General features: G+C 43.5%; 1 protein-coding gene across 1 annotated transcript in view; it reads left to right on the forward strand.

Annotated features, from left to right (window-relative positions):
- FGD5 (FYVE, RhoGEF and PH domain containing 5) overlaps positions 1–13496 on the forward strand; it is a 247396-nt gene that overhangs the window by 81731 nt on the left and 152169 nt on the right. The window contains exons 4-5 of the mRNA XM_082265544.1: positions 9776–9834; positions 12817–12847. Coding sequence (XP_082121670.1) covers positions 9776–9834; positions 12817–12847 — 90 coding nt within the window. The remainder of the gene's footprint in view (positions 1–9775; positions 9835–12816; positions 12848–13496) is intronic.

Raw genomic sequence — 13496 nt, forward strand, 5'->3', positions numbered from 1 at the left:
TCTCTCACCCCTATCTCTCTCTCTCATCCCCCCTCTATCACTCTCTCTCTCTCTCACCCCCCCTCTCTCTCATCCTCTCACTCTCTGATACCCCCTCTCTCTCTTTCTCTCAACCCCCTCTCTCTCTCACCCCCCACTTTTATCCCCCACCTCTCTCTCCCTCACCCACCCTCTCTCTCTATTTCATCCCCCCCTCTCGCTCTCTCTATCATCCCCCTCTCTCTCTCACCCCCCTCTTTCATCCCCACCTCTCTCACTCTCACCCCCACTCTCTCTTTCACCCCCTCTCTCGCTCTCTCTCATCCCCCCTCTCTCTATCATCCCCCCTCTCTCTATCATCCCCCCTCTATCTCTCACCCCTATCTCTCTCCCTCACCCCCCCTTTCTCATCCTCTCACTCTCTGATACCCCTCTCTCTCTTTCTCTCAACCCCCTCTCTCTCTCACCCCCCACTTTTATCCCCCACCTCTCTCTCCCTCACCCACCCTCTCTCTCTCTCTAATCCCCCCTCCCTCCCTCACCCACCCCCCTCTCTCTCTCTCCCTCACCCACCCCTCTCTCTCTCTCCCACCCCCTCTCACCCCCCCCCCTCTCGTGATATCTCAGGAGTTCATTCTGGGACTTGTAGTCCTTCAATTTTGGAGGGAGTCACATCCGTTAAAAAAAGAGTGGGGCAAATTTACATGGGGAAGGGGGGGGGGGGCGCCCAATTTTAGTCTTGCCTAGGGCAGCACAAAACCAAAATACACCACTGGTATCGGCGAGTACTTGACCGAAAGTATCAGTACTCGTCAATAAAAATCCAGTATATCAGTTTTTATCGGCAAGTACGAGTACCGATACTTTTGGTGAAGTACTCTCCGATAAAAATCCAGTATATCAGTTTTTATCAGGGAGTACGAGCAACAATACTTTCGGTCAAGTACTCTCCAATAAAAATCCAGTATCGGTGCAACCCTATAAAAATTAATTTAGTGGGTATCTGAGAGGCAGACATTTCTAATTTCTCAAGGAACTCCTAGCAATCTGTGGAGGAACCCTAGTTGAGAAAGGCTGATTTAGAAGATGGATTAAAGGTTTACTGTAGTAGGACACTTTTTTTTTTTGTAGAGGTCTATACATCAGGCAAAAAAAGAGGGACGACTTAAAAGTAAAGAAGAACAGAGGGATTTGGTTCCAGAAGAGGGACAGTCCATTCAAATGAGGAACAGGTGGGAGCTATAGGAGTATGTGTGCTCCTAGTAGGCTTTTGTTGGGAGCACAGGCCCAAAACCACAACAAGCAGACGCTGGTGATATCTCATTTCTGTGTATTTGTTCTCTGTATAGAGAACATTTTAGGCAGAACATCAAGCTTACACACAATACCTTATTTCTAGAGTTTACATCTTGTCAAACCTGGGAAGAATCCTCCTTTACAGATATCTAAAGAGATAATTGGTGACAGTGGTTACTTATCCAAGAGGCAGACATTTTTAATTTCTTATGGAACTCTCTAGAGGAACCTTAGTTGAGAAAGGCTAATTTAGAGGTTGGTAAAGGTTTATTGTAGAACACTTTTTTTTTTTTACAGAGGTCTAGACATCAGAACAAAAAGAGAGACAACTGAGAAGAAAGGAAACACATACGGAGTTGGTTGGAGCAGAAGAGGGACAGTCTATCCAAATAATGGACAGTAGAGAGCTATGGGAGTATGTGTACTCCTAGTAGGCTTTTGTTGAGAGCATAGGCCCAAAAATCATGTGGACATTATTTTCCAATAAAAATAGCAGACACTAGTAAACATTGTAGTGATTCATACCGTACATTGAATTTCTGTTTATTTTTCTGTATGTAGTTAATAGAGAACATTTCAGGCAGAACATCAAGCCGACACCCAATACCTTACTTCTTGAGTTTACGTTGACGCTCTCAGTTGACTTCCCGTCAAACCTGGTAAGAATCCTCCTCTACAGATATCTAAAAAGATAATTGGTTTCAGTGGTTACTTATCTGAGAGGCAGAAATTTCCCATTGCTGTTGTGAGCACAGGAACAAAACAAAAAAAATGTGTGGACCATTAGAGTCCATTCACACTGCCGCGACTTGTGAGGCGACTTGTGTGCCCTCAAGTCGCCCCAAATCGCTTGACATAACAAAAGCAATGTAAATCAATGAGAGACGTCTTAATTGGCACTACTGAAGTCGCTCCAACTTCAGAAAAGGGTCCTGTACTACTTTGAGGCGACTTGTATCCGACTTGTCCCAAAAGACTTCAATGGGAGTCGCCTCCAAGTCGGATCCTTATCTTATTTGAAGCGACTTGTGATCTGACTTTCCAGGAAGAAGAAGGAAAATTAACCAGGCATTCCCCACATTGCAGCCATGCCTACAGTTCCTATATACCATTGTCTCTGCCTGGTCTGTGTGAGTGGCACTGGTGGACACAGATAAGTGGCACTGCTGGGCAGTGGCACTGGTGGACACTGATACGTGGCACTGGTGGACACTGATTCGTGGCACTGGTGGACACTGATTCGTGGCACTGATACATGGCACTGATATGTGGCACTGGTGGACACTGATACGTGGCACTGATATGTGGCACTGGTGGACACTGATTCGTGGCACTGATACGTGGCACTGATATGTGGCACTGGTGGACACTGATACGTGGCACTGATACGTGGCACTGGTGGACACTGATTCGTGGCACTGATACGTGGCACTGATACCTGGCACTGGTGGACACTGATAGGTGGCACTGATATGTGGCACTGGTTGACACTGATTTGTGGCACTGATATGTGGCACTGGTGGACACTGATTAGTGGCACTGATACGTGGCACTGGTGGACACTGATTCGTGGCACTGATACGTGGCACTGGTGGGCAGTGGCACTGGTGGACACTGATTCGTGGCACTGATACGTGGCACTGGTGGACACTTAGTGTGAGGAAAGGGATATGCAGTGTAGTTAGGGTACTATATACCACTATAGTTAGATTCAATAATCTAGTTTCTGTAGGGAAAGTGTTAAGTGTCAGGGTGACTGTAGTGTGGTTTAGGGTGAACTGACTCTGACTGCTATGCCAGGGTGACAGAACTCATCCATGTCAGGGTGACCGCCATAAGAAAAAGATAATTTTTCTTAGAATTATTAGTAGAGCAGGGATGGGGCTCCGCTCCTTTTATGCAAGGGTGATAGAACTCATCCATGTCAGGGTGACCGCCATAAGAAAAAGAAAATTATTCTTAGAATTATTAGTAGAGCAGGGATGGGGTTACACTCCTTTCACACCTGGGCATTTTTGTTTCAGGCGTTTATTGGGCTTTTTTGTGGACGTCTTTGGAGGCAGGCATGACATCTGAACTTCTGTGTAGGGGTATATATACACACACACATATATGTATATATACACGTACACACATATAGGTGTGAAAGGAGCGGAACCCTATCCCTGCGCTACTGAAATTATTTGCGGGGATGGTGTTACCCTCCTTTGACACCTATATGTGTGTATGTGTATATATATATATGTGTGTGTGTGTGTATATATACCCCTATACAGAAGTTCAGATGTCATGCCTGCCTCCAAAGACGCCCAAAAAATGCCCAATAAACGCCTGAAACAAAAACGCTCAGGTGTGACAGGAGCGGAGCCTCATCCCTGCTCTAATAAAAATTCTAAGAAAAATGATCTTTTTTTCTGGTTCTGGACATGCTACAGAGCTGAAACTTCACAGGTACACTGTTTAGACCCCCCAGACACTAAATCCAAAGAAATCTCATTTTTTTTATTAATTTTTTTTTATTTTTTCAATAATTGGCTCTCTATCAAAAACGACAATTTTTAAGAACTTTTTTTTGGTGGGCAATGAGGAAATGACAACACATCATATTCTGATTGGCCAAATACAAAGTCGTACAAAGTCGTCTATCATACAAGTCGCGCTGAAGTAGCGCTAAGTCGCGCTGAAAGTCGCACTAACAAGTCGCCCCTTATGAGGCGACTTAGAGGTTTCGGTAGTGTGAACCAGCTCTTACTTTCCAACCAACAACAAAAAAACAACACTAAAAACATTGTAGCCATTCATAAAGTATATCCAACTTTTGTTTATTTTTTTATATAACGTTGATAGAGAATATTTCAGGCAGAACATCTAGCTGACACCCAATGCCTTCCCTTTCTCGAGTTTACGCTGTCAGTTGACGTCCCGTCAAACTTGTATAGATTGTGCCACTTCCTGCCTGCCGTTCCGAGCGGGGTGGGGTGAGGCTCATATGGCCCACCAGGCAATGACAGCCGTGTACGAGGACATATTAATCAAAGGATTATCTTACATGTATACAAGTGGTGGAAGTGGGGCCTCCCCGAGAACTTGGCACACAGCATTGTGGGGATATGAGGACGTGCCGAGCGCCCAGTGTGCATTTTTACCCCAAAGTGATGCCAGTCTCACTGAGGTCACTTCTAGTTGAGAACTGTCAGAGGAGGGAAGGGCAGTCGCCAAGACACTGGTAAATGAGCTGGCCGGTTTACAGCATTGGAGCAGGAAAAGCATTACTGTAAGAATTACTCTAAATACCGAGGAGGATACAACTATTGAGGGAGCTCTCATCCTCAGGCCGGTGTAGTACAGAAGCTGGAATTTTCCCACACTTGAAAACGATAGTAAATTTGTTACCCATTTATAGGGTAAAATAAGTTTCTCTACAGATACTGAATAGAATTTAAAGCTGAACTTAGGGATTGTAAAAAAAAAAAAAGAATAGCTTTGCGGCAACCCCCCCCCCCCCTTTCCCCAGACACACACTGCAAGGTTTGAATTCTCAATATTTCTAGGGGTATCAGAAGAGGCTGTTTTACTTACCCGTGGGGGAATGGGTCCATATACACTGGGGGAGAGTCTGCCCAGGAGATTACATTAACATACCAGAGGGTACATGGAGACACAAGTGTCACGGAGACACACTGGGTGCACAGAGTAACTGGATGACACAGGACATACTGGGATGCACTAAGAGACACAGGGGTATACATGAGGCACAAGGTGACACAGGATGCCCAGGGTGCTCAGGGGTCATGGAGTGACACAAGATGCTCTGGAGTCACTGGGGCTTTAGGGTGATAGAGGATGCTCAATGTGCTTTGAAGTCACTGAAGTCATGGGGTGACACAGGATACTCAAGGTGAAGTCACTGGGGGTCATAGAGTGACACACAATGCTCTGGAGTCACTGGGGTCAGGGGGTGACACAGGATGCTCAAGATATAATCACTGGGGTCATAGAGTGACAAAGAATGCTCTGGAGTCACTGAGGTCATAGGGTGACACAGGATGCTCAGGGTGCTCTGGACTTACTGGGATAATGGGGTGACACAGAATGCTCAATGTGCTCAGAAGTCACTGGGGTTTTGGGGTGACACTGGATTTTCAGGGTACTCTGGAGTTACTAGGTTCATGGGGTGGCACAGGATGTTGAATGTGCTTTGGAGTCACTGTGGTCATGAGGTGAAACAGGATGCTCTGGAGCAGTGGCGTAGCGTGGGGGGTGCAGGGGGGGGGGGGCGGCCGCACCGGGCGCAACATCAGGGGGGGCGCATCCGCAGTGTCACTCTGTCTGTCTGACTCTGACATACACAGTTCACACACTGTCTGCGGCTGCCTCCATCTTTAGGCTGGGATAAGTCCAGTGTGGCCGCCCTATGGCTGAAAATGGCGGGTCGGGGCGGGGCTGGACTGTGCCTCACCTGTCCGTTGGTGTAGGGTGGGGTGGCGTTGCAAGCCAAGCCTCGCCTATGCCGTCTCACGCTGGTCATTCTGCATTGAAAGGGGGCACGCTGGTCTCTCTGCATTGAAAGGGGGCACGCTGGTCATTCTGCATTGAAAGGGGGCACGCTGGTCATTCTGCATTGAAAGAGGGCACGCTGGTCATTCTGCATTGAAAGGGGGCACGCTGGTCTCTTTGCAATGAAAGGGGGCATGCTGGTCATTCTGCATTGAAAGGGGGCACGCTGGTCATTCTGCATTGAAAGAGGGCACGCTGGTCATTCTGCATTGAAAGGGGGCACGCTGGTCTCTTTGCAATGAAAGGGGGCATGCTGGTCATTCTGCATTGAAAGGGGGCACGCTGGTCTCTCTGCATTGAAAGGGGGCATGCTGGTCATTCTGCATTGAAAGGGGGCACCCTGGTCATTCTGCATTGAAAGGGGGCACGATGATCTCTCTGCATTGAAGGGGGGCACGCTGGTCTCTCTGCATGGAAAGGAGGCACGCTGGTCTCTCTGCATTGAAAGGGGGCACACTATACCTTGATTACTGAAGGCCCCTTTCACACTTTTGTGACCTCAAAGTCGGGTTAGGGGGCGCAAATTACTTGCTTTGCCCCGGGTGCTGAAAACCCACGCTACTGCTCTGGAGTCACTGGGGCTATAGGGTGATAGAGGATGCTAAACGGGCCTTGGAGTCACTGGAGTCATGGGGTGACACAGGATGCTCAAGGAGGAGTCACTGGGGTCATAGAGTGACACACAAGAATGCTCTAGAGTCACTGGAGTCAGGGGGGGATACAGGATGTTCTGAGGTCATCGGGTGACACAGGATGCTAAGTGTGCTCTGGAGTCACTGGGGTCATGGAGTGACACAGAATGCTCAAGCCAGTGCTCAGAAGTCACTGGGGTTTTGGGGTGACACTGGATTTTCAGGGTACTCTGGAGTTACTAGGTTCATAGGGTGGCACAGTATGTTGAATGTGCTTTGCAGTCACTGTGGTCATGAGGGGACACAGGATTCTCTGGAGTCACTGAGGTCATAGGATGACACAGGATGCTCAAGATGCTCTGGAGCCACTGGGCCTATAGGGTGATAGAGGATGCTCAACGTGTCTTGGAGTCATGGGGTGACACAGGATGCTCAAGGTAGAGTCACTGGGGTAATAGAGTGACACACACTGCTCTGAAGTCACTGGAGTCAGGGGGTGATACAGGATGTTCTGAGGTCATAGGGTGACACAGGATGCTCAGGCTGCTCTGGAGTCACTGGGGTCATGGGGTGACACAGAATGCTTAAGGTGCTCAGAAGTCACTGGGGTTTTGGGGTGACACTGGATTTTCAGGGTACTCTGGAGTTACTAGGGTCATGGGACGGCACAAGATGTTCAATGTGCTTTGAAATCATTTTGTTCATGGAGTGACATAGGATGCTCTGGAGTCACTGGGGCTATAGGGTGATAGAGGATGCTCGACGTGCCAAGGGGAGATTTTTGTTTTAGGTCGAAGGGGCATTTGAGCTGGGGGGATTTGTGGGATTGGGGGGGGGGGGCAAAGATTTGTGCTGGGAGGGGAGATTTCAGCAGGGTGGTGGATTTGCACTGGGTGGAGGGGGGAATCTTATAGTATGCTTAGGGGGGAAACATGCAGATTAGTGCTCAGTGTTTTTTGGGGAGGGGGAATTTTTGCTAGCACATGTCATACATCTTTTGAGGGGGGGGGGGGGGGGTGCAGTTTGGCATCTTTTCCTTGGGCTTTAGATGTCCTTGTCCTGACGCTGAGCATGACAGCCAGGCAGCTAACATTTTCAGAAACCCTCAGGCACAGAACACACTCATTGGGACCCTCTATGCCAGTGATGGTGAACCTTGGCACCCCAGATGTTTTGGAACTACATTTCCCATGATGCTCAACTACACTGCAGAGTGCAAGAGCATCATGGGAAATGTAGTTCCAAAACATCTGGGGTGCCAAAGTTCGCCATCACTGCTTTATGCTATTGGGTTGTGTTGCCTCTGATTTACAAGAATAAAACTTTTTGTATTGACTTCCTCCAGTCATGGCCGCCCTATATTTACATTATTTGTTCCCTTTTTTTATCTGCCATAAAATGTAGATTTATAGATTCCATCAAAGAAGGAAATGAAATTTGCGGTCCATATGAGAAGCCGTATAATCTGTCACTTTCCCAATAACAGACAGTGTACTCTGTGACTGCGCCATAAATCTCAGGAATTACATTTGCAGAATGTCGCTGGTTTTTGTTATTCTCTGTAACAATGTGTTGATTTTCCTGAGATCTGCTGAATGTTCTTACTTAAATAGGAACTGCGGCCGACCTCCCCATTTATTTTATTCCCCCCCCCCCCGTACCTGATGGTGATATCACATTTCAGATACTCACCCATCCAGTGGATCCAGCGTTGACCCGCTGAGATCATCTCATGCCTGGCCACAGCTCCGTCCCGCGCCGCCATGTTCTCTCTGATATCATCAAGAGGCTCGCCGTCTCTTCCGGGTTCAGCGGGTGTCGCCGGCTCTTCCGGGTTCAGCGGGTGGGCTTCTCGCGATAGGCCCGCCCCCTCCTCCTGTTCATCAATGAAAGCCTACGCCTCCTGGGTGGTGTGACGTACATTTCCAAAGATATCATAGGTGTGTGCAGCCTATTGCATTAGGGTGTGCATCCCAAAACTCAAACACACATCGCCTTTCTCTGCAGCCTCAGCTGCACTGCACATTGAATGAATGGGAAGTGCTCTGTGCTTAGTGCCTTACTGTTTATTCCCAAACTGAAGCATAGTAAAGACAGTTTACTATGCTTCGGCTGTGAATGGACACAGTGAGTGAGTGAGTGTGTTCGCTGTGTTAATTTAGAAAAGGAGGGCGCTGGTAAATTACATATTTCCTAGCCCCTTTGCCGCTCTCCATCCTGAAACTTCCTGTGCAGCAGCCAGCCAGGGGGAGAGGAGAGGAGGGAAGCTAGCAGCACTTCAGGGTGGGGGGGCCAACAAGGTGGGGGGAGCCCGGGCAGTAGGGGGAATTGGCACCACACATAGTGGTTAGGAGGCATAACAGCTAGTGTGTGCATCATTCGCTTTAGGTGAGTGATGTGCAGAGGGAGGCGGGGTGGACATAACATAAAAAAAAAAGACCTGAACAAAAGAAAAAAATAACAAATGATAAAGAAAAAAAAACCCAAAAGGGCCAGGGGTGGAGAGGCGGGATCATCGTCGGGAGGGTGAAGGTCCACTTTAAAATTGCTACAGTGTATGTACTTAGAACTCAAAAAATTTTATTCTGCTTCCTCCTTTCATTAACATGCTAATAGCATTTTATTTTTATTTTATTTTTTTAAATAAAACCTTTCCATGTCTATTACATTCTGTATTTTAGATCCAGTGATGTCATCACTGGATCTCTCTGCTTCTCTACTCATTGCAGGCAGATCACACAGGGGGAGCACACAGGGGCCCAGAGACAGCAGAACACAAGTGAACTGGATAGGAGGAGTGGCGGGGGCAGCATACAGAGGAACCAATCTCCTCCATTTTCCTCCTGCAGCTACAGGAAGAAAAAGGAGGACAGTGATTTCTCTACATGCTGCCCCCCGCCACCCCTTCCTATCCAGGTGTACAGGGGAGCCGCACTGGCCCCCTGGAGCATGGGGCCCGGTTGCACCTGCAACCCCTGTAGTTACGCCCCTGCCTTGATGAGTGGGTGCCAGTCTGCCAATGAATGAATGGGACGGGGCAGGGACAATCAGGCTGGGGGAGGAAAGAACTAGATGATATGGGGTGTCCTCCAGCCAGGAAATGGGGCAGACTCTGTTTGGCATGCTGTAATGCACATTGTAAGAAGCTCACAGTGTGCGGTGAAATCAGAGTAAGCCGTTTCCGTCTCGGAGAAAAGCCGCTACAACTGTCAGATTTAAATATTTTTGCTGGGAATGGATATAATGATACACTTGTGCAGTTATATAACCTGAAATCTAATGTGATTCTCTATTATTCTTGTCTGCTTTAGAGAGACGGACCAACCAGAGCGCTGACGATCGTGGAGAATCTGCTCGCCTCAGAGAAAGAGTAAGTAATGGAAGGGAAGATGCAATACGAAGACACACACAACGGTATTCTAGGATTCCGCTCAGAGCGGATTAGAAGAAAGGGCACGTGTGCTTTTTTAGCCATGTTGGGGTGCGTTGGCAGATCCTTCCTTTGGAATGAGCCGCTCTATCTCATGCACTTCAGGCCTCGTTCACACTACGCGTAGCGGGAACTCGCGTTCCCACTGGAGATTTTGCGTGCGCAAATTCTCATGTGGAAAACGCGTGTCGCCCAAAGGGCAGCCCATTCCAAAGAAGCTTAGGACAAAATGTTGTCCCCGAGCCAGGAGCGGTTTTACACCCGCATTTTGTTGCGTGACAGCCGTGGCAAAATCGTGCCACGTTTGGGGTGCCATTCAAAATAAATTGGCACGCAAGCGCACGTTGCGCCTTTTGCCGCAATTCGGAATTGGTATTTGCTATATCACCAATGCATGCAGTAATGTAGCAAAATAATAATAATATGATTATATAATAGTATAATATAATAATAATAATTATTAGAATAACATCTATTTACCCAGGCTTATAGCAACACCTGACAAATTATTTTCTTCACTTCAAAGACCCAAAAAAAACTATTTGATAATTTCTCAGAGAAAACAATGTTGCAGAAGGGTCCTAAAGAAATCTGCTGTGTGTGTTTTTTTTTTTTTTTTATATATTTTAATTATGTATTTGTTATATCACCAATGCATGCAGTAATGTAGCAAAATAATGATAATATGATTATATAACAGTATAATATAATAATAATAATATTTATAATAATAACATATATTTACCCAGGCTTATAGCAACACCTGACAAATTATTTTCTTCACTTCAAAGACCCAAAAAAACTATTTGATAATTTCTCAGAGAAAACAATGTTGCAGAAGGGTCCTAAAGAAATCTGCTGTGTGTGTTTTTTTTTTTTTTTTTTTATATATTTTAATTATGTATTTGTTATATCACCAATGCATGCAGTAATGTAGCAAAATAATGATAATATGATTATATAATAGTATAATATAATAATAATAATAATAATAATAATATTTATAATAATAACATCTATTTACCCAGGCTTATAGCAACACCTGACAAATTATTTTCTTCACTTCAAAGACCCCAAAAATTATTTGATAATTTCTCAGAGAAAACAATGTTGAAGAAGGGTCCGAAAGAAATCAGCTGTGTGTGTTTTTTTATTTTGTTTTTTATTTTTTTATATATTTTAATAATGTATTTGTTATATCACCCATGCATGCTGTAATGTAGCAAAATAATAATAATATGATATATAATAGAATAATAGAATAATTATAATAATAACATCTATTTAACCAGGCTTATAGCAACACCTGACAAATTCTTCTCTTCACTTCAAAGACCCCAAAAACTATTAGATAATTGCCCAGAGAAAACAATGTTGTAGAAATATTATTATTATTGTTTTGGTTATTGTTGTTGTCAAAAATAATAATATAGCTGCCATAACCCTGGCATTTTTTTTACATGGTGGGCGGTCCGCTTTAACATAAAAATGGTCCCAGCAGCGGATTTGCCACAGGATCACATATCACATTTATGGGAGGTGGGTGAGGTTTCCCCCCCCCCCCCCACTTCCCGGTCATTTTTCCTGCCTACTGGAGCTGTCGGTAGCGAGGGAAAGGATCCGATCCCCTCTCCTAGGAAGTCGAGTGAGGGCAAGATGGCCCCCACTCCACTCTATGCCCTTGGAGGATTACTAGTATTATTACTATTATTATTATTATTGTGATTGTTGATACTACTATTACTATTATTATTTTTATTAGTGCTATTTTTTTATTATTAGTATGAATATTTTTATTATTGTGGTTGTTGTTACTACTATTACTATTATTATTGTGGTTGTTCATATTATTATTACTAGTATTATTACTAGTGGCACCGGAGAGGGGTTAGGAAGCAAATGAGCGGAAGTTCCAGTTTTGGGTTGAACTCCGCTTTAAGTGGGTAATAACAATAGTAACAACAACCACAATAAAAATAATAATATTACTAGTAATAAAAATAATATTAATAGTATTAACAATAATACTAGTAAAAATGTTAATAATAACAACAACAATAATAATACTATTAATAAAATTAATACTAGTAAATATAATAATAATAGTAATAGTAGTAGTAACAGCAACCACAACAATAATAATAATAATAAAAATAATACTTATAATAAAAAATCATCACTAGTAAAAATAATAATAGTAATAGTAGTAACACCTTTCACAATAATAATAAAAATAATACTAGTAATAAAAATAATATTACTTGTATTATTTTTTTACTAGTATTATTACTAATATTATTATTGTGACAATAATAATACTAGTAATAAAATAATACTAGTAAATATAATAATAGTAATAGTAGTAGTAACAGCAACCACAATAATAATAATTATAATACTTATATTAAAAAATATCACTAGTAAAAATAATAGTAATCACAGTAATAGTAGTAACACCATTCACAATGGTAATAAAAATAATACTAGTAATAAAAATAATAATAATATTACTTGTAATATTTTTATTACTAGTATTATTACTATTATTATTATTATTATTGTGATTGTTGATACTATTATTACTATTAGTATTATCATTTTTATTAGTGCTATTTTTTATTATTAGTATGAATATTATTATTATTGTGGTTGTTGTTACTACTATTACTATTATTATTGTGGTTGTTCATATTATTATTACTAGTATTATTATTATTTTATTTTGATTTTATACAGATGATTACAAATTTTTATAAATATCAGTTTATAATCTTCGAAATTTACAAACAATATAAGTGACCAAAAACACATTGGAGGAGGCTTGTTTCTGATTGGCTGCTGTGGGCAGCACGGACACATTTAATAAACAAGATTTCCTGTGTTTTATTTTCTGCCGCTGATTATTCATTTGTTTCCTTCCAGGTATGTGGAAACGCTGAGACGCTTGCACACTGTAAGTAAACACAGATTCTTATTATTTCAGCCGGGTAATTTGTGTTTTATTATGTTGTTTTATAAAGTTTTACTGCTTTGCTGTGTTGGGAGCTGCTGGAATTTCGGATCGCTCACGTATTGCTTGATAGCTGGCAGAAAGTAATGTGCACCCGCTCTACCTTGTATGTCCATAGGATGTTGGTAAAGAGTTCGGTGCTCGGCAGAGGCTCCCGTCCGCCTTCATTATATTATTATACACCGTCCTGCACACAGCAATGACTTCTCATATTTATTGAATACAGAAACAGCTAACCGTAAACAGTCTACTAACGCGTTTCGGCTGCATATGGCCTAAAGCTGGCCATACACTATATCATTTTCCTATTCAATTTTCCTTAGATTTACCTTCAGCTATGTAGTGTAAGGGCCGACCTGATTGCATACAAATTGAACGTTTTTAGGTGTGACCTCATATATGGTTTTGGTAAATCTAACGAAAAATTGTACAAGAAAATTGTATAATGTATGGCCAGTCTTATGGTCTGCCATGTTTAGGTATGGAAAAAAAACTTAAAAGACCAGAGGGACTAGCACACTCCTGATTGTTTGTGTCCTCCTACAGATGACAAGCCCCCCCTTCTCTTTCCTTTTTTATGCACCCCAATTGG

The sequence above is a fragment of the Pelophylax lessonae genome (genome assembly GCF_965119305.1).
Source record: "Pelophylax lessonae genome assembly, chromosome: 8".
NCBI classification, from domain to species: Eukaryota; Metazoa; Chordata; class Amphibia; order Anura; family Ranidae; genus Pelophylax; species Pelophylax lessonae.